At 51.2% G+C, this 25647-nt stretch overlaps 1 protein-coding gene across 1 annotated transcript; it reads right to left on the bottom strand.

Annotated features, from left to right (window-relative positions):
- Nucleotides 1-10016: 10016 nt before the first annotated feature.
- Nucleotides 10017-18800, bottom strand: LOC311517071 (sphingomyelin phosphodiesterase 5-like). The gene is made up of 7 exons (XM_084621644.1): nucleotides 17832-18800; nucleotides 16665-16758; nucleotides 14986-15126; nucleotides 14424-14513; nucleotides 13999-14062; nucleotides 13585-13741; nucleotides 10017-12190 (listed from the first exon to the last, which is right to left on the bottom strand). Exons 1-7 carry the CDS (start codon nucleotides 18633-18635, stop codon nucleotides 12095-12097), a joined length of 1446 nt encoding a protein of 481 aa, XP_084477770.1. The 5' UTR covers nucleotides 18636-18800; the 3' UTR covers nucleotides 10017-12094.
- Nucleotides 18801-25647: the final 6847 nt, after the last annotated feature.

Genomic DNA, 25647 nt, shown 5'->3' with positions numbered 1-25647 from the left:
CTAGACAAATTGGAGAATTGGGCCAAAAGAAATCTGATGAAGTTCAACAAGGACAAGGGCAGAGTCCTGCACTTAGGACGGAAGAGTCCCATGCACAGCTACAGACTAGGGACCGAACGGCTCGGCAGCAGTTCTGCAGAGAAGGACCTAGGGGTTACAGTGGACGAGAAGCTGGATATGAGTCAACAGTGTGCCCTTGTTGCCAAGAAGGCCAATGGCATTTTGGGATGTATATGTAGGGGCACTGCCAGCAGATCGAGGGACGTGATCGTTCCCCTCTATTCGACATTGGTGAGGCCTCATCTGGAGTACTGTGTCCAGTTTTGACACACTACAAGAAGGATGTGGAAAAATTGGAAGGAGTCCAGCGGAAGGCAACAAAAATGATTAGGGGTCTGGAACACATGACTTATGAGGAGAGGCTGAGGGAACTGGGGATGTGTAGTTTTCAGAAGAGAAGAATGAGGGGGGATTTGATAGCTGCTTTCAACTACCTGAGAGGTGGTTCCAGAGAGGATGGTTCTAGACTGTTCTCAGTGGTAGAAGAGGACAGGACAAGGAGTAATGGTCTCAAGTTGCCGTGGGGGAGGTTTAGGTTGGATATTAGGAAAAACTTTTTCACTAGGAGGGTGGTGAAACACTGGAATGGGTTCCCTAGGGAGGTGGTGGAATCTCCTTCCTTAGAAGTTTTTAAGGTCAGGCTTGACAAAGCCCTGGCTGGGATGATTTAGTTGGGGATTGGTCCTGCTTTGAGCAGGGGGTTGCACTACATGACCTCCTGAGGTCCCTTCCAACCCTGATAGTCTATGATTCTATGATTTCTGCGGGAAAAGGGCCCATTTCCCCTTAGAATAGCAGTAAAGGCTTCTGGGGACAGAAGCCTAGTGGTGGTAGTAGCCACTCTACCTGTCCCCCTGGAATAATTTAATTACCAAGCTTCCATCCAATGTGACTGCACAGAGTTGCACATACAGTTACATTGATAAAAAGAAAAGGAGGACTTGTGGCACCTTAGAGACTAACCAATTTATTTGAGCATGAGCTTTCGTGAGCTACAGCTCACTTCATCGGATGCATGCCGTGGAAACTGCAGCAGTCTTTATTTATACACAGAGAATATGAAAAAATACCTCCTCCCACCCCACTGTCCTGCTGGTAATAGCTTATCTAAAGTGATCATCAGGTGGGCCATTTCCAGCACAAATCCAGGTTTTCTCACCCTCCACCCCCCCACACAAATTCACTCTCCTGCTGGTGATAGCCCATCCAAAGTGACAACTCTTTACACAATGTGCATGATAATAAAGTTGGGCCATTTCCTGCACAAATCCAGGTTCTCTCACCCCCTCACCAAAACCACACACACAAACTCACTCTCCTGCTGGTAATAGCTCATCCAAAGTGACCATTCTCCCTACAATGGGCATAATTAAGGTGGGTCATTTCCAGCACAAATCCAGGTTCTCTCACATCCCCCCCACCCCCATACACACACAAACTCACTCTCCTGCTGGTAATAGCTCATCCAAACTGACCACTCTCCAAGTTTAAATCCAAGTTAAACCAGAACATCTGGGGGGGGGTAGGAAAAAACAAGAGGAAATAGCCACTTCCAGTCTCTATTTAAGCCTAAATTAATAGTACCCAATTTGCAAATGAATTCCAATTCAGCAGTTTCTCGCTGGAGTCTGGATTTGAAGTATTTTTTGTTTTAAGATCGCGACCTTCATGTCTGTGATTGCGTGACCAGAGAGATTGAAGTGTTCTCCGACTGGTTTATGAATGTTATCATTCTTGACATCTGATTTGTGTCCATTTATTCTTTTACGTAGAGACTGTCCAGTTTGACCAATGTACATGGCAGAGGGGCATTGCTGGCACATGATGGCATATATCACATTGGTGGATGTGCAGGTGAACGAGCCTCTGATAGTGTGGCTGATGTTATTAGGCCCTGTGATGGTGTCCCCTGAATAGATATGTGGGCACAATTGGCAATGGGCTTTGTTGCAAGGATAAGTTCCTGGGTTAGTGGTTCTGTTGTGTGGTATGTGGTTGTTGTTGAGTATTTGCTTCAGGTTGCGGGGCTGTCTGTAGGCAAGGACTGGCCTGTCTCCCAAGATTTGAGAGAGTGTTGGGTCATCCTTTAGGATAGGTTGTAGATCCTTAATAATGCGTTGGAGGGGTTTTAGTTGGGGGCTGAAGGTGACGGCTAGTGGCGTTCTGTTATTTTCTTTGTTAGGCCCGTCCTGTAGTAGGTGACTTCTGGGAACTCTTCTGGCTCTATCAATCTGTTTCTTTACTTCCGCAGGTGGGTATTGTAGTTGTAAGAAAGCTTGACAGAGATCTTGTAGGTGTTTGTCTCTGTCTGAGGGGTTGGAGCAAATGCGGTTGTATCGCAGAGCTTGGCTGTAAACGATGGATCGTGTGGTGTGGTCAGGGTGAAAGCTGGAGGCATGCAGGTAGGAATAGCGGTCAGTAGGTTTCCGGTATAGGGTGGTGTTTATGTGACCGTTGTTTATTAGCACTGTAGTGTCCAGGAAGTGGATCTCTTGTGTGGACTGGTCCAGGCTGAGGTTGGTGGTGGGATGGAAATTGTTGAAATCATGGTGGAATTCCTCAAGGGCTTCTTTTCCATGGGTCCAGATGATGAAGATGTCATCAATATAGCGCAAGTAGAGTAGGGGCTTTAGGGGACGAGAGCTGAGGAACCGTTGTTCTAAATCAGCCATAAAAATGTTGGCATACTGTGGGGCCCTGCGGGTACCCATAGCAGTGCCGCTGATCTGAAGGTATACATTGTCCCCAAATGTGAAATAGTTATGGGTAAGCACAAAGTCCAGCCACCAGGTTAGCTGTGAATTATCGGGGATACTGTTCCTGACGGCGTGTAGTCCATCTTTGTGTGGAATGTTGGTGTAGAGGGCTTCTACATCCATAGTGGCCAGGATGGTGTTATCAGGAAGATCACCGATGGATTGTAGTTTCCTCAGGAAGTCAGTGGTGTCTCGAAGGTAGCTGGGAGTGCTGGTAGCGTAGGGCCTGAGGAGGGAGTCTACATAGCCAGACAATCCTGCTGTCAGGGTGCCAATGCCTGAGATGATGGGGCGCCCAGGATTTCCAGGTTTATGGATTTTGGGTAGTAGATAGAATATCCCAGGTCGGGGTTCCAGGGGTGTGTCTGTGCGGATTTGATCTTGTGCTTTTTCAGGAAGTTTCTTGAGCAAATGCTGTAGTTGCTACATTGATATAACTGGGTTTGATCATTAAACAAAAACTTCCTTCTTGTAACACCACAACTGTCACTCTTTTAACATCTTCACAACAGTTACCTTTTACCATTTCCACAACTCCCAAATGTTTACTTTCCTGCAAACCCTGTATCATCAATTTTTGCAAAAGCTATTTCTAACCTTTCACTCACTTCTTTAAATCACTAACTCCTACATTCAGTTCTTTAAGGTAGTGCAATTTGTCTGTAACAACTCAGCCACCAAGTACAATTATTGCCACACAGCTGCCTTAACCTGTGCTGTCTTCACCTTGAGACTGTTCAAAGAGGCAGTAAAACATTTGTCTCCATGGATGCCCATAGATCTTTTACTCCAAAAATTCCAGTGGAATACAGCAGACCTCCCTCATACTTTGTCCAAAATAACCAAAAACATCTCACATAATTATCCAAAGTACCCTCCATTAAAACTTCAGAAAAACAAAAGTGTGGAAAGGCGGGGGAGAGGAGGGTGAAGAGGTGGAAAGAAACCAATTAAGCCTGTCAGGTCAGTTTAAAGTATAGGCTACCAGCAGCAAATTAAGTAAACCGAGAAAAAAGAAGAAGGAAAAGAAGAAAAGGATACAGTTAGCTCTGAGCCAAGAGTAGGCTTCTTGGGTTGCAACAGTTGGGAACCCTTACCCACAGGTTTTCATCCTGGCTCTGGGAGAAGAGTGGGGGTTGTTACCTGCTCCTGCAAACCCTGCCATTTTGCACTTTGAAGCCTTCCCCCCACTCACTCCCCCAGGACCAAGTCCCAGCTCCAGTCTCTAAGGGAGCCTGTTAACTCTGCTTTTGATTTTAAACCCTGTTGTGCCAAATCATGTGTAACCACCCATGATTAGTTATACAGCAGACAGAAACAATCACAGAACCAGACAGAGATTGTATAGACAAACACTAGGGAAATGGAGACCACAATGATAGAACACAGAAATGAGGATTTCACATCCCACCTATTGATAAGTGAGTTCTTGCCAGACAGGATGCTCTCAAACTAAGTTTCCTTTTACATTTTCTAGGCACTTCCCTTTCTCTGGAGGTGCTAGGCATTATCAGGACAGGACTGTATCCCTAACAGCCCCATGGCACCTTCTTTCAGTGTGACTAGGTTGGAATGTGAGGAGGTGACCGGTCACTTCCCAGCTTATGGCTGCCTCTGCTGCTTAGCCAGAGGCCTTAGCCTAAGAACAGGGGCTCAGACTGTCACAGTGAGAGAAGGCCCTTACACCGGCAGACTGTGATTTTGATTCTTTCTTTTAGACCTCTAGGACTAGCCAAGTGATAAGAACACACCTACATTCTTAGAGTATGGGCCTTTACAGACAGGCCTGAATATCTCTATCCTAAACAGTCCCCCAGCAGACACCTTGATTGACAGCCCATAGGCTGCCCTCGCTTTACTGGCCCTGTGCTGTTTGCTCAGCCTCCTCCCCACTGCTGTGTTTGCTGTTAGATCCGGTGCCTAGGCCTGTCTTAGGTTGTCCCTGTCTTTCCAGGGATCTTACTGGTCTTTGGCTCCCGCCTCCTCGAGGGGCTTCCCAGCTGGGAATGCATCACAGGAGGGTCCTATCTACAGTCTGCCCCACAAGTTCATTTCAAGTCACTTTTCATAAACCCAACTTGGTCTGGATTAACCATAATGTAGCATTTTCCTGGTGCCGCACCACATGGATATCTCCAGTAAAACACACACAGTTTGTATCTGCCCAACAATGCAGTGGGGTGCGACAGTTGAGATCCAAGTCGCAGTAGGTGAGTTCCCACCAACTGTGGTGACCTGTTTTTTGGATGACCTCAGCTGCTTTTATAAATCTCCTCTTAACAATTTCCAGTTTTACTCTAATGGCTCCCACTTGTTTTTCCAACTGAGTGAGAATTTGTATAATTGGGGTTATTATACAATGATACAGATTGTAAATGCGTAATAATAAAATACATGAATATATACAGCTCCCAGGGCTGAGAGCTCCCTGGAGCCCCACTCCCCAGCTGCACACACTGGGAGCAACTGGCCCCATCTCTTCGCTCCAGGATTGAGGGAGCTTCACCCAGACCCCTGTAGCTCAGAGCCACCTCTTTGGGGTGGGAGACCCCTGTTCAACTCTTCCCTCCCCCTTTGGCAGCGAGCTGGGATTGAACCGAGGGCGCCCACTTTCCTCAACCACTGGGGTCAAAGGGCTAAGGTGTGCAGCACCCGCAGCTCCTCCTCCATCAGCTGGATTCTGAATGGACTCCCGTCCGGTCGGTGCTGGCTCCGCACGCCTGCTGGGTCGGGCCCTGCACACACCGTGGACACCGAGCGCTGCTCTTCCCTGGGTCGTGGCTCACGCTAGTGCTTGGATGGGTAGGTGTCCGGGTGCCCAGAGGGCAGCAGCCGTGCCCAGGGCAGAGCCAGAGGCGCTGGGGGACTTTTACCCTGAGCACTGAGGTGCCGGGTATGCTCAGGCGCCCACAGGTGTCAGCTGGTGTTTTGCGGATCCTGTCACAGGGAGATGCAGCGTAACCGCTGACGCTGGCAATCCCAGGCCTGCAGCTCCGTGGCCGGGATCATGCAGGTGAGCCAGGCACCTCACCAGAGGCTCACTGCAGCAGGTAGGGGCGTGTAACAGGGTTGGCACCCACCTCTCACATGCACCCCCCTAGTCAAGTGCATGCACCTGCCATCTCTCACTTTGTGGTGCTGTAATGGGGTGGCACCCACCTCTCACAAGCACACCCTTGGTCAATGGTTTCTTCAGCAGGTCCTCAGCAACTCAGCCATCCAGCCAAGTCTTAGCTGTCCCAGTCCCAACTGAGCTGTTCACAAGCCTGTTGCGCGCTCTCTCTCTCAGCCAGCCAAGAGCACAGTTCTCCCTCTTCCAGCTCCAGGTGGCAACCAACTGACTTTGCCTCTGCTGCGCCTTCTTATATGGCCCTCCTGGCCCCTGATTGGCCACTCCTGCAGCCCCTCTGATTGGCTGCTTCCCCTGCAGCCACTCTAGGCCACTTGGAGGACTTATCTTCTGCTCCTCTCTGGGACGGGGTGTGGCAGGACCCTGAGACCTCCAGCAGGGGGCCTCTGGGCATAGTCCACCCTGTCACAGGGAGGCTGCCCCTCGAGGAAAGGGGGTGTGAAGGGGGGAGTTGATTCTTCCCATGCCCTGGGGGAGGGTAACGCCCAATGAGCCCATTATAGGGGCCCAGATAAGATGTGACCCCCAGTTCTCTGCCCCCCCCAAGGAACCCTTCTCCTCTCACCCTTTTGTTAACTGTTGGAGGGTGGGGCATGGCCCAGCTGTGGAACCCACAGGACCCTTCACAGGGCCGGGAGGGCAGGGTGACAGCCCCAGAGGGCCCTAGGGCTGGGAGGGCAGGGAGATGGCCCCATAGGGCTCAGCGACACACTGGCCTGGGCCTGAGCTTACATCTGCAGGGAGGTTTCAGCTCCCACTGTGGGGAGGATCCAGCACTCCCTGCCCCAGATCTGTGGGGCCCAGGTGCAGCTGGAATAGGGGCGTGACAAGGGGGCACCCAGGACTCCAGAAAAGGGGCCTCTGACCTGACATGGGGGCCTGGATGTGACTGTGGAGGGTAGGGGGCTGACCTAACCCAATGGGGTGGGTCTCTGGGGTACTGAGGGGGTCCAGTGCTGTGGCGGGGCCCAGGCCCAAACCCCACAACCAGTGCTGCCTGGCCCTGCCCCCCCCCATCCCCCAGCCAGACTACAAGGTTGTGCAGCTCTGGGGTGGTGGGCTCAGAGCTGTGGGCGGGGGGAGAGGGGGCTCTGGTTGTCAGAGGGATAGTTGCTGGGATGGGGGGGTGGAGCTGGTTGTTGGGGGCAGTGGTGGTGTGATGTTGCACTCCATATGATTTTATGAAAATATGCTAATGAGTGTGAATATAATGTAACTGGAATATGCTTCATGCAAAAGATTTCTTGTAAGGTATCATTACAGAGCTTATAGCCTACTGAGTGTGGTCATCCTGTTTGTATGAATGTATCATTCTTGTATCTGAAACTAGAAATATGAAATATAACTCCTATTGTAATTATGGAAAATGTGGGCCATTAATGGTGATTTGGAATCTTGATGGCTCCCATCAACTAGAACAACTGGTTGTAAATGGCTCTGTTTACTTGCAAGCCTTCCTGTGAGTCAGTCCAGAAAGAATGAAGGCTTGGGGTGTTACAGGGCATGTGACCATGTCACCTGGTACTGGAATCCATCTTAAACCATCTTAAAATGCATCCGATGAAGTGAGCTGTAGCTCACGAAAGCTCATGCTCAAATAAGTTTGTTAGTCTCTAAGGTGCCACAAGTCCTCCTTTTCTTTTTTCATCTTAAACCTGGTGCTTTTCCAGTTAGAAGGAGGGGTGGGGGCCCAGAGAGACAAAGGATTCCCGCCTTGTGTCAAAGCCATAAAAGGGGGTGGAACAGAACAAAGGAGGTTCCAGTCATGAGAAAGCCCCTAGTTACCACCTGAGCTACAGCTAACAAGGGCCGTACCAGGGGAAAGGACTGGGCCCAGACTAGGAAGGAGGCTAGTCTGTGAAAGAAGCTTAGAGGGAACATCTCTGAGGGTGAGACTTTATCTGTAATCAGTTTCTTAATGTATTCGGCTTAGACTTGCATGTTTTGTTTCATTTTGCTTGGTAACTTACTTTGTTCTGTCTGTTATTACATGAAACCACTTAAATCCTACTTTTTATACTTAATAAAATCACTTTTTGTTTATTAATTAACCCAGAGTAAGTAATTAATTCCTGGGGGAGCAAACAGCTGTGCATATCTCTCTATCAGTGTTATAGAGGGTGGACAATTTATGAGTTTACCCTGTATAAGCTTTATACAGAGTAAACCGGATTTATTTATTTGTTTGGATCCCATTGGGAGCTGGGTGTCTGGGTGCTAGAGACAGGAACACTTCTTAAGCTGTTTTCAGTTAAGTCTGCAGCTTTGGGGGCATGGACCAGACCTATGTCTGTGTTGCAGCATGTCTGGCTCAACAAGGCAGGGGTCTGGAGTCCCAAGCTGTCAGGGAAAATGGGCTCAGAGGTAATCTCAGCACATCAGGGGGCAGTCCCAAGGGGGTCTCTGTGACAGAACCCATCTGGTTGCTGGGGGGGTCAGGTTGCTGGGGGATGGGGGGCATATGGTAAGTGCTGCCTGACCAAAGCTGCTGCTCCCACATTATGGCCCCCTCCCCCATTTGTCAGACATTTAACCCCCTGGGCTCCTGCCTGCCCCCCCCCCACAGCTTCAGTGGCTCAGAGCCCAGCACGCGAGGGGGGGTTGGACTGCAGGGGGACTGGGTGATTGGCAGGTCTGACCCCACCCACTGCTTGACCCACAATACCTTGTCTGTCCTGCTCACCTTCCTCTGTTTGCCCCCTACATTCTCCCCACATACCCTACCTGTCCCCCTGTGACCGGGGTCCCAGGCAGGTCACACCGAGATTGTTCAATCAGGGCAAACAGCAAAGAATGGGGCAGATGATCCACAAACTGGTGGATTATGCTAATATTCAGATTCACTCAGCCAGCAACAAAACCAGTTCTGCAATGTCTTACTGGTGACCCAGGAGCCAACACACACTTCCCCTAGAGCAACCCAGCCCTGGGCTTCCCCACGACAGCCAGCTCAGATAGGATGAGGGATGCTGAAAATCTTATTCATCATATAAAAAGTTCTACCATCCCAAAGGGTCGGACATGTCACCTCCAGTTTAATGACTAGTTCAGATCTTACCCAAATACACGCTACAGCCCGTTCTTGTTAACTACACTAAAATTTATTGAAGAAAAGAGAGTATTGGTTAAAGGATCATTCTACACACAGGCAAGAATCGAGTTCTTAGGGCAGTTTCATAGCAGAGCCGGTGAGCTCAGAGGTGCACAGTCTTTTCAGAACTAGACCACAGATTCAGTCCAGTGTCCAATATCAGGGGGACCCATTCTCAAGCTGGGGACCTCACCCTTGCGACTCAGACTTCCCCTGTCGAAGCATAAGCAGATCTGAGAGCCAGGATCAGGGCCCCTGAGTTCTTTTTATAGTTCTCTGGCAGGCTACTGATGTCTCTTGAAAGCATGCAGTCCCTGGGTGAAGCCTTGTGGCTCTGAAGTAGAATTACCTGTTTCCTGTGTATACACCGGTAACTAGTTGCATTCACCAGCACAAGGTAATTCTCCAGTGAGCCGTTCATAGAGAGTTTACTACAAACTTCAAAGAGAAACATAGACAATGAAATTATTACACCCAACTTTCATCGAAGTGTTACTGTTCCCTTTTTGATCCCTGAATCAATAGAACATAGTGACAGACAGGAACCGTCTGTTCACACGGTTAACATCTAACAGTTAGTATTACCTCTAATTCTCTAATGATACAGGGCTGCATTTCAAAGCTCTAGTCTGTTTCCCATGGCTATATTCCTATTTATAAGGAATAGCCACAATTACCATTTACATACTTCTCTAACATGTCTTTAAAGGTTAAATTTGGGTCATTTCGTCTGCTAGTTAACTCTTTCTGGCTCAATGCCCCCCCCCCAATTCCATCCCCCCACATCCCCTGCCTGTCCCCCCCATGTCCCCTGCTCCAGACAGGCCGGTGTCAGTCACACCTGGATTTCTGCAAAGAGTAAACAACCTTTTCCCCTGTTGGTCCCAAGGGAGGGCTCAGATACACTCAATGAAGCCACACCAGGTGTGTAAATATAACCGGTTTTATTGCCAAAGTATAATAAGCTTCCCAGCCTTCATGTGTTACTGAATATGTGCTTTCCAGCAAGCAAGCAAGAATCAATGCGCACGCCCCTTCTTCTACGGACAGTCCTGGACCCTCCAGCCTTGTCCTTGAGGGCTCGTAGCAGGCGCTGCTCCAGCGTGGGGAATTCCTGGGCACCCACAAGGCTGAGGTCCGCAGGGGAGACTGTTCGTCGAAAGCAATTCTCAGAGCCTTATTTATCATCATCTCTTTCTAAGGGGGTGTATTCATCCCCAACCAGGCTCTGGCGGGCAACACTGTTGCTTCCTATTCGCACACTGCACAGTCTTGGTCCTCGCTTGTCTCTTCACTTGTTTATCCAGTCGAGTGGCTGCAAGACAGCCCAGCTGGTCAAAGCCAGTTCACTACTACCTCCACCCGGACCACCCTGTAATAACGGGCCAAGGTAACTTGCAGTCAGCCCCAACATCCCCCCATCTAGTTAACCCGGCCCCACACAGGAGAAATTGAGGTGGCTCCACACCGTAGTGATCCCCCACAGGCCCTGAGCCCAGACCCAAGGTGCTGGGCCTCACCGGCCAGAGGGGGCACAGTGGACCAGCATGTCTCCTGCCCTGGGCCCCCTGGCCAGCGCAGACCCACCTCCCATGGGACCAGCAGAGCCCCTGGGGGCGACTCTAGCCCAGCCCTAACCCTAGCCCTTCAGTCCATCCAGCCCCATCCCGCCAAGAGCTTCGCAGACTGTCCAAGTCAGGGGGAAGGAGCACAGGGAGGGGGAATGGGAGGGCCCTGCCCAGCCCCACCATAACGAGGACTCTACATTGACCTTCCTCCCCGGACACCGGGGTTCACACTCGCTGCTGTCACTGTGGCGCAGGGTTCAGGAGCAGCCGCAGCCCCAGAGCCACATGGTCCAAGCAGCCGGCCAGCTGGGTGATGAAGGAGAACTTCTCTATGTCCTGTGATGGTATAAATCATTGTTGCAACCAAGGTCCTATAGTTGCACCAAATCTTCTACAAAGGAGGTCAAGTAAGGTGTCTATGAAAAGGTTGTAATTTGCTGGTTATGATTATGCTGTTTGTATGTGTGTATCATTTTTGTATTTGAAGTTATGAATATTGGCTCTGTACTTGTATCTCAATGTGTTTGATTCTAAGTAGCACCAGTGAAGCATTTGGCCATCTTATTGAGAAGGGACTCTTCAGATTAAGTGCCCAATCAAGAAACACTTAACTGACAATGGACCTTGGGAGACTCCAATCCACATGTGAGAGTCTTCCTGGGAATGTTCAAGGTAGCATGTGAGCAATGGTTGCTCTACCTGTAAAGAACTGAGTCATCCATGGACATGTGACTTGCCCATGTGACTCCAAACTCCATCTTGCTGCTGTGATTTCCGACAGTAAGAACAAAGGGGTTTCCTTCCACATGGCAGAGGATATAAAAGGCCCCAGAAACCACTCCATTTTGTCTTCAATCATGTTTCTTACCTCTGGAGGAACTTTGCTACACTGAAGCGCTGAACCCAGGACTGAAGGACCCACCCCAGCTGGGGATGTGCTCCAGAGACTTGATTTGAACCTGCAGTTTATTCCCTCACTGCTACAAGCCTGAACCAAGAACTTGGCCGTTACTGTCTGTCATTGATTCCATTCAACCCATTCTAGCTCTCATCTCTATCCTTTTCCTTTTATGAATAAACCTTTAGATTTTAGATTCGAAAGGATTGGCAACAGCGTGATTTGTGGGTAAGATCTGATTTGTATATTAACCTGGGTCTGGGGCTTGGTCCTTTGGGATCGGGAGAACCTTTTTTGGGGGGGGGGGGGGAAATTGGTTTTTCGTAACCATTCATCCCCATAAGAAGTGGCTGCTGGGGTTGATACTGGGGAACTGGAGTGTCTGAGGGAATTTCTTGTGTGACTTATGGTTAAACAGAGGGTTAAACCAAAGTCCTCTCTGTTTGGCTGGTTTGGCGTGCCTTAGTTTGTAAAGGACCCCAAGCTTTGGGCTGTGACTGCCCTGCTCGAAGCAATTTGTCCTGAATTGGTACTCTCAGTTGGGTCCCTCCAGAGGCTGCATCGTTACACTGGGGTTCACACTCGCTGCTGTCACTGCGGCGCAGGGTTCAGGAGCAGCCGCAGCCCTACAGCCACGTGGTCCGAGCAGCCGGCCAGCTGGGTGATGAAGGAAAACTTCTCCACCTCCTGGGGAAAGCAAGGGGACAGCGGTGTCAGGAGCACAGCAGGCTCCCTGCTCCCCCCCTGAGAATGCATGGGGGGGTCCCCTGAGACCACAGATCCCAGCATGCAATGAGTCCAGGTCTAGCTAAGCCAGAGCAGTGCAGGCTGGGACTTGTAGTCCCATGGGCTGCACCCTCCCCTCAATCAACGCTGAGCACTGACACAGCTCACTACCCCTTCCCAGCCATGGCCCGGCCAGGCTCCTTCCCCCGCTGCAGGGCAGGAAACAGCCCAGAGTGGAGGTCCCACGCAGAGTCATGTAGCACATAGGGTCAGAGCCAGCAGAGATCCCAGGCGTCCTGGCCCCCAGGCTCGGACCCTTCCAGGGAGCCCTGGACCATGCTGACTAGCTCTCTGAATCCCCCGCACCCTGAGCAGCGATTCGGCAAGGCCAGCTCCCTGCAGCCTGGCTCCACGGCACCATACCATGAAAACCCCGGAGCGTGGGAGCTGCTGAGAGCCCCTGAAGGAGCTGACCTAGTGAGTGCAGCTACCAGCCCCAGCCACCTCCCCAGCATGGGCCCCTGTGGCCCTACCAGCCCCCAGCAGCTGGCCCCTGAGCCAGGCAGGCCCCAGAGCTGAACCCCCCTGCCCTGGGCCCAGCATCCCTGGCTGGGAGCTCGCCTGCACCCTTGGGCTTGGGGCCTGCTCTTCGTTCCGTGGGGCCCAGGCCAGGCTGGGGGCTAGGGGCTCCCACGGGGGTACCCCTGTACGGGGAGACTTTGGCAAACCAGTAAAGTGCCTGAAACCACTATGGCTTATTACTAAAAGCAGCCAAGTCAGCAGGCTTAGCTTAACCAAGGCAGGAGGGGAGGGGGGTCTTTGGGTGCCACGGGAAGGGCAGCTTGACCCTGCATCCTTCCTGATAAGAATTGTGTTGAAGTTGCTGATACATGCATCTTAGAAGAGCAGGATGTGCCCCAGGAATGTCTGCTGGGGCCTCAAGGCTGCAAACTCTGGAAAAACCCACACCGATAATCAGAAGGAGCCTCTTGCTTGCCCATGGGAACTGCTGGCTGAACAAGTTTGCTTTAAGGGACATAAAAAGAAAAGGAGGACTTGTGGCACCTTAGAGACTAACCAATTTATTTGAGCAGAAGCTTTCGTGAGCTACAGCTCACTTCATCGGATGCATACTGTGGAAAGTACAGAAGATCTTTTTATACACACAAAGCATGAAAAAATACCTCCCCCCACCCCACTCTCCTGCTGGTAATAGCTTATCTAAAGTGATCACTCTCCTTACAATGTGTATGATAATCAAGTTGGGCCATTTCCAGCACAAATCCAGGTTTTCTCCCCCCCCCCTCGCCCCCCCACAAACCCACTCTCAAGCCGGGGCCCCTCTGGGCACTCACCGTTGTCAGGCTGATGGGGGCGGGGTGCTCGCGGTACAGGATGTAGTCGATGCGACGCCCTTCCCAGGGGCTCCCTGCTGCCGAGGGGTCGGGGCAGCCGTCCTGCAGGATGGGACAGGCCAGGTACTTCCGCCTGCCCTCCTCTTGCTCCAGCGTCCTGCGGGGTGCACGGGGGAGCCGTCAGCAGGGGGCCGAGTGGCAGGGGAGGAGGAGCGTGGCTCTGCGTAGGGGGCTAGTCACACCTGGGCTACAGGGGGCTGCATGGCAAGGGAGGGCCATCCACAGGTTAGCCTTTACCCTGTCCCATTAGTGTCCCATTACCCTGTGTGGGGGCGGGGGCAGAGCCTGCCTTGAACTAGGGCTGTAAGCCCCCCGGCCCCCCAGCGCTCTGGAACCCGCAGGTGCAGCCGTTACCTTTTCAGCTTCTCTGGGGTCGACACGGCCTCCTCGTAGATCTCCAGGTAGTTCAGCAGGGTGCCTGCAGGGACGTGAGCAGCACTTAGAGCCTCCCCTGCTCTGCCGCTCCCCCCACCCCAAAATCTTCCTTCACCCACAGGTACCTCAGCAGAGATCTGGGTGCGGGGAGGGAGCAGGGCTGGGACAGGAGGGGGCTCCGGGTCTGGAGGGGCACGGGCAGAGCTGGGGGGCAGGCCTCGGCTAGCAGGGCCCCTGGACCCCTGACCCCCGACGTCTCACCCGGGGGTTCCAAAGGCTGGGTCCCCCTGTGGGGATCTGGATCTAGATGTTTATCTGCAGCCCCAGATGGGGGCCCGGCTCCGCGGAACTGAGACAGAGAGGGCAGCAAGCTGCACTGGGCACTGGGCCAGCCAGACACGTACCTATGGCCCAGGGCTTGTCCTGCCTGGGCCCCACTCGGCATGGGTCTTGGTACTGCCGGAAGATGATGTGGGTCTGCTCCAACTTATCCCCTGGAAAGATCCGGCAGAGTGAATGGGCACATCTGCACTCCCCCCTCCCCTCCCCCTCCTCCAGACCACCCTCCCCCATCCCCTCACTGCCCCCCGCACTCCTTGTGTGATGAAGCAGGAATTTTCTATAATATTTATATGATGCCGATGTGTGCCTCACTTTCCCTCTACACTTTGCTGCTCCTGGAAGAGTGCAGGAGACTGGTGTGCCTGGATTCACTGCAGGGAGCCACGGAGCAAGACAGGATCACTGAGGCCTGACAAGCCAGCTCTGGAGTGTCGGAGGCCGCGGGCCTGCCGTGGGGAAGTGTGTGAACCCTTGGAGTGCGGCATTCTGGAGGGGTCACTTCCAAGGGATGCATTACAGGCTGGGCACAGAGAAGACCCTGTGACTCCACAACACTTGGTCACCCCGCCAGGCTCCTTTCCTCCTCCACAATCCCCATGGGTTCTCCCTCGGGCCAGACTCCACCTGAGGAGCAGTTGTCGAAGTTGAAGTCCCCGCAGAACACATCGAAGGCGACGACGTCCCCTTGCTGCGCGTGGGCGTCCTGGAACAGCTGCACCCAGGAGAGCCCCATGGTGAGCTGGTCAAAGCGGATCTGTGCATGGGCTGAGGAGAGAGGGCTCCGTTACTGGCTGCACCCCACATCCAATCCCTGCAGCACTCCCCCTCAGGGATCAAGAGCAATGGAGCCAGGAGCCCCAGGGCAGGAAGTGAGCACCCACCACTCACGGAGACCCTGCAGTCAGGGGAGCCTTGGCCCATGGCTGGAGGGTCGGCACTGGGACCTCAGCCCAGCCCAGGGGACAGGTGTCCCCCCCCTCGCTCGCAGGGGGCCCTGCAGGGGAGAGCTAGGGAGGCAAGCAGAGGGAGCTGGGGCAGCAGAGGACTGAGGGCCCAGGACTGGCACCACAGAGCACAGCACTGCCACCAAGCCCACTCCAGGGAGAGCTCTGTAGCTGAGTTGTTTCCAGGAGCAGAATGGGGAAGGGGGGGCCTGATTGTCCGTGTGACGTTCCGTACCTCAGGGGACACCCTGCGCCCCCATGTTAATCCTTATAATAGGATTGCATGGTATCCAGTGCAAAGTTTGGCGTGTCGGGTGGCTTCGGAGGCTCATGATGCACTGAGCAGTGTTGTTATAGTGATTTTATAGGTGGTAATTTCATGTACATAGTTACAAGGCTGAAAATGTGTCCTCATGGCTTAAAACAAGCCCAAGCAAAAACTCTCCAAGAGCAGAGGGGCCATTCACACCTCATGAGGGCATGTATGGGACAAACCCAGCCAGCCTCACAGGGACAAAGAACACTGGCCTAGGCAGCAACAAAGGATCTGCTGGATTCTCGAGTGAGTTACCCCCCTTCCCTTGGTCAGTTTGGGACGGCGATGAGGTAATGCTCACCTGACTCTAACGGATGGGGGGCAAAGCCAAGAGGGAAGAAAGAACATGATAAAAGGAAGAGACATTTGCCAGGCTCTTCCTCTCTCTCCCACCTCCATCTACACACACCACATCAAACGACTGAAACGCTGATCAAAGGGGAGAGCCTGGCTGAAGGGCAACCAGCCAGCCTGTTGTGAGAAGCATCTAAGTTTGTAAGAGCATTGAAAGTGTTAAGATCAGCTTAGAATGTGTTTTGCTTTTATTTAATTTGACCAAATCTGACTTCTTATGTTTTGACTTATAATCACTTAAAATTTATCTTTTGTAGTTAATAAATTTGTCTGTTTGTTCTACCTGAAGCAGGGTGTTTGGTTTGAAGTGTGTCAGAGACTCCCCTTGGGATAATAAGCCTGGTACATATCAATTGCTTTGTTAAATTGACGAACTCATATAAGCTTGCAGCGCCCAGCGGGCATAACCAGACACTGCAAGACGGAGGTTCCAAGGGTTGTGTCTGGGACCGGAGATATTGGTTAGTGTCGTTCGGTTGCACAATCCAAGCGGTTTACATGCCAGAGGCTGTGCGTGAACAGCCTGGGAATGGAGGGTCTCAAAGCGAAGCAGGGTAAGGCTGGTTTCCAGAGTCAAGGATTGGAGTGACCTAGCAGATCACCGGTCCAGATAACACCAGGGGAATGTCACTGTCCGGATGGGCTGTTTTCTCCCTCTCCAGCCCCCATGGGCTACAGCCCCAACTCACCTCCATAACACGTACTGTAACCAGCTGGAGCGTGCAGGTGGGTGCAGTTCAGGTAGCCCACTATCCTCTGCCCTTGGGCTTCCCCCAGCTGCACCTAGCAGGTGCACATGGAAACGTTGCCAGTTACAAGCTGGAAGGCCACTGATGGGGACGGGGCACAGCACAGGCCCCATCATAGGGAGGGGTGGGGGTGCAGGCGTTTGGCCAGGGCGACGGTCAGAGCCGTGGGGAAGGAGGGTCAGTTTCACCTCGTCAGTGCAGGGCATGGCTGGGACCTGGGAGGAGATGACCCCCACATGGCTCATGGGCCCACATGTCTGTCACCCCACGGATGCCCAGGACTCAACCCTTATTGTCTGGCTGGGGTCCCACTGCCAAGGGCTCTCACTGCTCTCCTGGCCGGGCTGTTCCTGAAGCACCTGCTCCCCCCAGGCCCTGTCCCTGCCTGGGCTGCAGACACCCACTCCCCGGCCAGGGCTCCCGGAGCTCTCAAGCTCCGCAGACACTGCCTGAGGGACACCCCCCCACACAGGCTGAACAAGAGCATCGGGGGGCCCTGCTCCTGCCACCCACTGCTGGAAGCCGCAGCCCACAGCCCCCTGTCTGGGGATTCTGGGATTTGAGGCAGATGAAGGCAGCTGGTGCTTCTGGGACAGCTGGGAACCAGCTGCTTGCTCCTTCTTGTGGATGGGGCTAGGCTGATGGTGTGGGGCATCGTCCCTCATCTTCCCTTGAGTTGCAGGAGGCCCCAGGGTAACCAATCCCCTGCACGCAGGGGTCACCAGTTGAATGGTGCACGTGTGCACACGGGGGCTCAGACTCAGGGCCTCCCTACAGCTGGAGGCCGGGACACACGGGGAAAAGGGAGAGGGCCCAGGGTCACTTGGGGAGTCCAGGGCAGACCCGGGAGGAGACCCCAGGAGTCCTCACTTCCAGTCCCCTGCTGTAATCCGCTCCGCCACCCAGGCCCACCTCTGCCCACATAGGCCCAGCGCCCCTGCAGGGAGCGGTGGCTCGTACGCGGATGCAGCATTGCCCTGAGCAGGGCAGGGAGGGAATGCCCCACGCCGCCCTGCAGCGACCCCGTCAGGCTGGCCGGGGAGAGGCCATGCCAGGCCCAGGAGGGTAGAGGGCCCTGGGCTCCCCGCAGCTGGGGCAGCTCCTCACCTGCACGGAGAGCAGCCCCTTGGCGGACAGCGCATCCTCACGGATACCGTTGGGGTAGCAGTGGTACTGGGCGGCCAGCACGGGGTAGTGGCTGGCCAGGAAGAGCCCGCTGTTTAAGACCTTGAGAGTACAACACCCATTCAGCCCGTAGGTGCCCACGTCGTACACGATGTGCTCGTAGAAGGGGCTCAGCAGCTGGCAGAGGCGGGCGCCTGCTTGCTGGTCGAACACCTCCTGCAGGCAAAGGAAGTCCACGTCTGGTGGGAAGGATGCCGAGATCTCCCCAGGCCCAGCCCCTTCCTCCCTGTCGAACTGGCTGCTCCTGGGGCTGGCCAAGCTGGCACTGGCCTCCCCCTGCGTGAGGTGCTGGCCGATGCGGGCCACGCGCTGCTTCATCTGTCCCAGGTTGCTGTTCTTGGCCAGGCCGTCGGGCAGGAGGCACACGTTGGCGCTGACGAAGCTGAAGGCCTTGCCCGTGCCCGGCAGCTCCCACGGCTCTGGGTGGCGCGAGGGCGCGGTGTGTTTGTAGGCGAAGGGCCTGCGGGCAGCCTGCAGCGGCAGCCACAGCAGCAGGCCCAGGAGGGCGACTGGCATGGAGAGGAGAAGGAGCAGCAGCAGCAAGGGGCCGGTGACCAGTGCCCGCAGGGGGCAGGGCCGGCACCGGTTCTGCTGCTGCTCCGCCGTGGTCTCTCTGAGGTCGAGGAGGCAGTCAGTGGCCCAGTAGCTGGGGAAGAGCAAGTACTGTCCCAGGCTGTACAGGCCGCTCAGGAACCGGTTCGTGAACGGAGACTCCCGCAGGACCATGCTGCACGGCACCAGGGGCCGGGGAGCCCGGGCGTTACTGCTCCACCCGGGGGCTTCCCGGGGGCTCCGGTCACACCTCGCCACGCCCCGGGGGTCCCAATGCCCGGCCCGGGGGTCCTGCAGGGCGGGAGGAGCGGCTGATCCCGGCCGGCTTCGCGTCCCGGGAGGTGCTGAAGGGAGAGAACGGGCAGGAAGGTTTCAGACAAGTCACGTCGCACTCGCTGGCTGTGAGACTGTCTCATTAGCAGACTAGCTCCCTCTCACACGCATTCCTAAGCTCCTCACACTCATTTTGAGTAAATATAGAAAGATTTAAAATATTTTTGAAGGAGACAGTGTTTGTAGGTTGGTCACAAAACATGTTGCATGGATGGGTGGCACATGAACCGCTGGCTCAGGGAGGCTAGTCCCCGGCTTGGCCCATCCCTTCTGCCCGAGTGTGGTGTTTAGATGTTGCTTATAATTATTAGAATTGGGAGCACTGGCTGTTGGGAGTCTGAAAGGACAGGAAACAGGAAGGAGGGGGGAGGAATTGAAGAGGCTGAGGGAGAGCTACTGAGGGTGCAGCAGATTGGAAAAGAGGTTTCCACTTTAAAAATAAAGTCCTGTTGAAGTTTGTTAGTACCTTGCCTGGCTACTGCAACATTTTGGTGAGAAGAATGGATCTTCTGCCTCTGAACCCACCTGCATCCTTTCTACAAAGCCCAGGTGAGCCTCCAATTGCTTTTACTACCTGGATCCATATGTTTGAGACTTATCTGCTTGCAATTAGTGCTACAGAGATTTCTGAAGCAAGAAAGCATGCTCTGCTAATCCACTGCCTTGGAGCAGAAGGGCAGCGTATATTTTACACTTTTTCCCTTGCAGACGATAAATAGGAGACTGCACTCACTGCAATAAAGAACTTTTTTGTACCAAAAGTAAATGTAGTAGCTAATTGCTACAGATTTTGCCAGCATGAGCAGAAACCAGGGGAGACTATAATGCAGTATATTGCTTCCCTGAGGAGTCTGATTGTAACTTGTGACTTTGGGAATACAGCAGATGAGATGATTAGAGACCAGCTCATTGAGAAAACAACCATGCTTCGTGTAAGAGAACGTTTACTTCTAGAACCACAACTTACACTAGAAAAAGCAATAACCATTGCTACCCAGATTGAGTCAGCTACAGCTGAAGCCAAAATAATGAGCATGGATACAGGAGGCACAGTCCAGGCTCTGACTCCTTTGTAGAAAAGTTCACTATCACTGAAGACAAACAATTACAAGAGGAAAACTAATGAAAAACCACCAAATCAGCAAATTCAAAATACAGTAAAAGCATGCTTTTGCTGTGGATCCCCACAACATCTTGCAAGCTACACAGGATGTCCGGCAAAAGTAGCTCAGTGCAATCATTGCAAAAAGATTGGACATTTTGCTAAAGTATGTCGCAGCAGCCAGTTCAATCAACAGGTGCATGCTGTTACGATACCAGATGTTACTGTGCTGAGCATGGACAAAATCAGTCCTGCACATATTCCAGAACAAATAAAGTGCATGGTAAACATTTCCGCCATACCCTCAGGCAAACCACACTCTATTCAGCTAATGTTGGACACTGGCTCAGCAGTATCTATACTACCTGATTCCATCTATCTGCATTACTTTAGAGATGTGCCTCTCACTGAACTCAAGCTTCACTTGGTGTGCTATTTGAAAAACCATATTCCAGTACGTGGCTGCCTGCCAGCAATAGTTACTTTTGGTGATTGCTGTGTAACTGCAGAGTTCTACATTGTCCACAAAGGCACTCCTATCCTTGGCAGAGATTTACTGGCTGCTTTAAATCTCAGGGTAGTTAATGGACGAATTGATCTTCCTCAGCAAAGCACTCTTGCGGTACACACACCAGTTTCAGCTAGGACCCAACACCAAGTTGAGGAGAAACTCGGCTGTGCTTTTGGGTTTCTGCATAAAGTTAAAATGCGGAATAATGTGATGCCTGTATGACAAAAGTTACGGCGCTTACCATTTTCAGTCAGGGAAGCTGTTTCAGAGGAACTTAGAAAACTTGTTCAAGAGAACATTACTGAAGAGAGTAACTCCTCAGAATGGGTTTCACCTGTCGTAGTGACGCAGAAGAAGGGTGGAGGCATTTGCCTTTGTGTGGACTTAAGGGAGCCAAAAAAAGCTATTGTGATTGACAGCCATCCTCTTCCGCACACAGAAGAAGTATTTGCAGAACTCCATGGAGCAAAGATGTTTTCTACTCTTGATTTGCAGAGCACATACCACCAGCTTATGTTGCATGAAGATAGCAGAGACCTCACAGCATTTATTACGCATGAGGGACTATTCCATTTTAAACGTGTTCCATACTGTCTCACATCTGCCCCAAGTGCCTTCCAAACAATGATGTCATTGATTTTGAAGAATCAACATGGAGTTCAGTGCTATTTGGATGATATTATCATGTTTGGAAATACTTTGGAGGAACATGACAATAACCTGCAGTCTGTAAACTGGATCAGCAAAGCAGGCCTCCAGCTCAATAGGTCCAAATGCAAATTTAGACAAACTGAACTCTCCTTTCTGGGGCATAAAATTTCACAGGCTGGACTAAAACCTGATCCAGATCATATCCTGGCAATTTCAAGTGCTCCTCCTCCAACAGATTTGCAAACCTTGCATTCCTTCTTGGGTCTTACCTCCTGGTATGCAAAATTCATTCCCAATTATGCTTCTGTCATTGAACCATTATGAGAATTACTACAGGGAAGTTCAACCTTAGTGTGGACAATGGATGCACAAGGTAGTTTCGAAATGGTGAAAGACTTTATTGTACATAGTCCAGTACTTGCACTGTTCAGTCCTGCATTGCCCACAATTGTAACTACTGATGCTTCTGATTGTGGACTTGGGGCTGTCCTCACACAACTTCATGAGGACAACACAGAGAGGACTGTTGCGTTTGCTTCAAGGACACTAAGTAATGCTGAGAGAAAATATTCTACAGTCGAAAAAGAAGCACTTGCTTGTGCCTGGGCTACTGAAAAATGGAGAACTTACCTGTGGGGCCGCACGTTCAAGTTGCGCACAGACCACAGCCCTTTGACGACGTTGCTCACCACGAAAGGACTGGGCAGAGCAGGATACCGTATTGCTCGAGGGTCTGCAGGACTACTCTCTTTCAGTTATGAACTGGAATATAAGCCTGGAAACCAAAACGTGGTCACCGATTGCCTTTCTCACCTGCCTTTGCTTTCACCAGATGGTCCACCAGAGGATGAGGATGTCGTGGTTGCGCTTATTACAAGCACTCTCACTGCAGTTACAAGAGAACAATTTCAAGCTGCTTGTTCAGCGTGTCCAATTCAACAGAAACTATGGGAATTTCTGACAAAGAGATGGCCCGGTCACCCTAAAAACCTTGACCCAGTTTTGCTGCCTTATTTTAGAGTTCGGGACGAACTTTCTTTGCTTGATGGCTGTGTGCTACGAGGTACACACCAGCTCCTTATGCCAGAAGAATTACAGTCAGAACTCATACACCTGGCACACAATACTCATCAAGGAATTGTCTGAACCAAACAACAACTACGGGATCTGTATTGGTGGCCAGGGATCGACTCTCAAACTGAAGCACTCATAAAATCCTGTGTCACTTGCCAAATGCATGATAAGACAGCAGTGACATGTACCCCTCCATTACAGCCTTTTCCTCTTCCTGAATCTGCATGGGAAAAAGTGGTGATTGACATTGTAGGACCCTTTGATACGGCTCCAGGTGACTGCCGTTATGCCATCACCTTAATAGACTATTTCAGTAAATGCCCTGAGGTAGCGTTTACATCGCAAATCTCTTCCACTACAGTAATTAAGTTCCTCTCCTCAGTTTTTAGCCGGGAAGGTAACCCAAAAGAACTGATTTCAGATAATGGTAGTCAATTTACTTCCCTGGAGTTTGAAACTTTTCTAGCACAGAGGAACATTTTACACAGAAAGTCATCCCTATACTACCCTCAAGCCAATGGGGAAATCGAACGGTTTAACAGAAGTTTGAAAGAGAGTTTGCAAATGGTTAAACTGGAAGGGCGATTGTGTATAACCTTCACTACTGATTTCTTACAAGCATACCGGGCTAAACAACATGCCACAACGCAAAGATCACCCGCAGAGTTACTGCATGGGAAACAGATGAATACTAAACTGAACATTGCGGGATTGTTAAAGGCACGACCTGAGGCCCCAACCGAGGATGATGTGAGAAAAACAGTTGAACAGAACCAAGCGAAGTATAAGCCTTTCACAGATAAGCAGTGGGGTGCTAAGGAACCAAAGTTTGAGTTTGGTTCCTTCGTTAGAATACGAAAACCTGGAATTTTATGCAAAGGGGACCATAAATTCACAGCTCCTCTTAAAATCATAGAGAAGAAGGGACCTTACACCTATCGACTTTCTGATGGGCGGGTATGGAATGCTTCTTCTCTGGCACCTGCCTATGCACCAAGAGGAGATTATGCCGACACCCAGTCTGCACTGGATGACTTCACCGTAGTATCAACACAACAAGACTTTGCACTGGAATCGGGGCTTGAAAGATGGCCTGTCAGACCCAGACCACCACCTGTCTGGACTAGAGACTATGTTATGTAGTATCTACAGGGTTTTCAGTGTAATAATTCTGTTAACAGTATAGTGCCTTGTTTTCTACTTGTTCCTGTGGTTAGAACAACAATGTTTATTGTAATTGGAAGAGTTTCTTAAGAGAGGAGGGAATGTGGTGTTTAGATGTTGCTTGTAATTATTAGAATTGGGAACACTGGCTGTTGGGAGTCTGAAAGGACAGGAGACAGGAAGGACGGGGGAGGAGTTGAAGAGGCTGAGGGAGAGCTACTGAGGGTGCAGCAGCAGCTTGGAAAAGAGGTTTCCACTTTAAAAAACACAGTCCTGTTGAAGTTTGTTAGTACCTGGCTACTACAACACCAAGGTGCCACCCCCTTCCTCCACCAACGCCACCTCCCCACCCCCGCCCCCGCCCTGGGCCGCCTGAGTGCCTCCAGCCCCGCAGCACTGGGTGGTTGGGTGGCACGGCGCCCAGGCCCCCCAGCCCCGCAGCACTGGGTGGTTGGGTGGCACGGCGCCCAGGCCCCCCAGCCCCGCAGCACTGGGTGGTGCGAGCACCAGCTCCAGCCGCCCGGAGTCCCTGGCTGCAGACCGGCCCCCCCAGCCCCAGCCCGAGCCCCACCACAGGGGAAGAGCACAGAGCGCCGATGGGAAGCAGAAGGGGTCTGGGAGCAGAGTGTGAGCAGGGCCACGCAGGGCTGTTTGGGGAGACTCAGCGTCCCCCGGCTTGTGATACCCGCTGCCCATGATTGCATGGAAGTTGGAAGAGCAAGGGGGGACATTAGTCCTTTTGCAAAACAAAAGTTCTTTTGCGCAGCCAGAGCATTCCCAGCAATGGGACTCTGGGAAGACCACTAGGGCTTTTGACACTGCTAAGATATGTCCACACAACATGCAGGAGAAGAGAGTGTTCAGTCTTGTTTGAAAGAAGAAGACACCATTCAGCCCAACTGTTGGACTGGCTGGGGCACTGTCCTCTATTGTCCAAGTGAAGCTGGCCAATCCTGAGCCATGTTTCAAGTCTGAGCCACCAAAAGAAGTTATAAAAACAACAAAGGGGCCACAGGGCAATATAATAAAGCACATGAATAAAATGTGAAAACAAATTAGATATTAAAAGAAATGTAATCTGAATCCTTTATCTATGGTTTATTAGCTTCAAATTAATTAAATTCAATGTCATTATTTTTACATTCATTTAATGTATTGTTTAGTTGTGTTTCATTTTAATTATTTAATTTTAGGGCTGTCAAGCGATTAAAAAAATTAATGGTGGTTAATCATCAATTAATCGCACTGTTAATAATAGAATACCATTTATTTAAATATTTTCGGGTGTTTTCTACATTTTCAAATATATTTAAGTGTTTCATATGCAATATTAAGTAGTGTATATTTTAAAACAAACTATTAAATGCTCGTTGGATTAAAAACCTGAACTATTGGATGTCGTCAAGGACCAAAGATAAGAGTCCCTGTCTTAAGCAATGACCTAATACGCTGTGACCCTATGCCACATATTCTTCATAGAGATATGCTTATGATATGAATATGGCATAACTAAGATATGTTTTATGCAAGATGGGTCATGTGAGGTGTCATTGGAAAGGTTATGATTTACTGAATGTGATTGTCCAATTTGTATGCATGTGTGTATCTGAAGGTAGGAATATTGACTATGTAATAATTACAATTGTGTTTTCACTTGAGGAATGCCCACCACACAGTATGCAATCAGCCTGAATGGGCCATTAGGAAAGACAATAAGACTTTAAAGATACTAATTTCCCTCCTTCCTGAGAAGTTTCCTGGGACACTGCTTTGACACGGCAAGGTAAAGTGATCATGTCATCTGGTACAGGATATCTTGAAATGCTGGTACTTTTCCAGGGAAGGGGGTGGGTTAAACTAGGAGACAAAGCATTCCTGCCATATGCAAATCCTATTTAAGGCTGGGGAGTGAGTTAATCTGGGCTCTTCGCCACTGCCTCCCTGCCCAAGAAGGAAGACTGCTGAACATACCTGAAGAAATAAAGGAACTAACCTGGGGGAGGCAGGCAAGAGAGGTCGGCCTGTAAAAGGAATCCCTAGAGATTTAAGCTGCAAGCAGTGCAGTTTCCCTTCAAGAAACCCGGCAACCAGCTTGAAACATTAAGGGTGAGAAATTATTATTTGTAGCCAGTATTCCTTAGTGTACTAAGCTTCATTTGCGTGTTTTGTTTTATTTGCTCAGTAATCTGCCTTGATCTGTTTGCTATTCCTAATAATCACTTAAAAAATTTACCTTTTGTAGTTAATACACTTGGTTTTTTTAATTCTAAACCCAGTTTGTGCAATTCATAACGGGGGGCAGGGGGAAGCTGTGTATATCTCCCTCCACATTGAGGGAGGGGGGCTCAATA

Source organism: Lepidochelys olivacea (genome assembly GCF_965140295.1).
Source record: "Lepidochelys olivacea isolate rLepOli2 genome assembly, chromosome: 2".
Taxonomy (NCBI): Eukaryota; Metazoa; Chordata; order Testudines; family Cheloniidae; genus Lepidochelys; species Lepidochelys olivacea.
This window is presented reverse-complemented; position numbering and strand designations above follow the sequence as displayed.

Bases quoted from the DNA above. Each gene is read 5' to 3' on its own strand.
- LOC311517071 (XM_084621644.1), bottom strand. From the start codon at position 18,635: ATGGTCCTGCGGGAGTCTCCGTTCACGAACCGGTTCCTGAGCGGCCTG. The intron at 16,759-17,831 runs GTGAGGAGCTGC...TGCACCTGCTAG, and splicing joins AGGGGCTGCTCTCCGTGCAG to GTGCAGCTGGGGGAAGCCCA. The intron at 14,514-14,985 runs GTGGAGTCTGGC...GGATCTTTCCAG, and splicing joins CTTCGACAACTGCTCCTCAG to GGGATAAGTTGGAGCAGACC.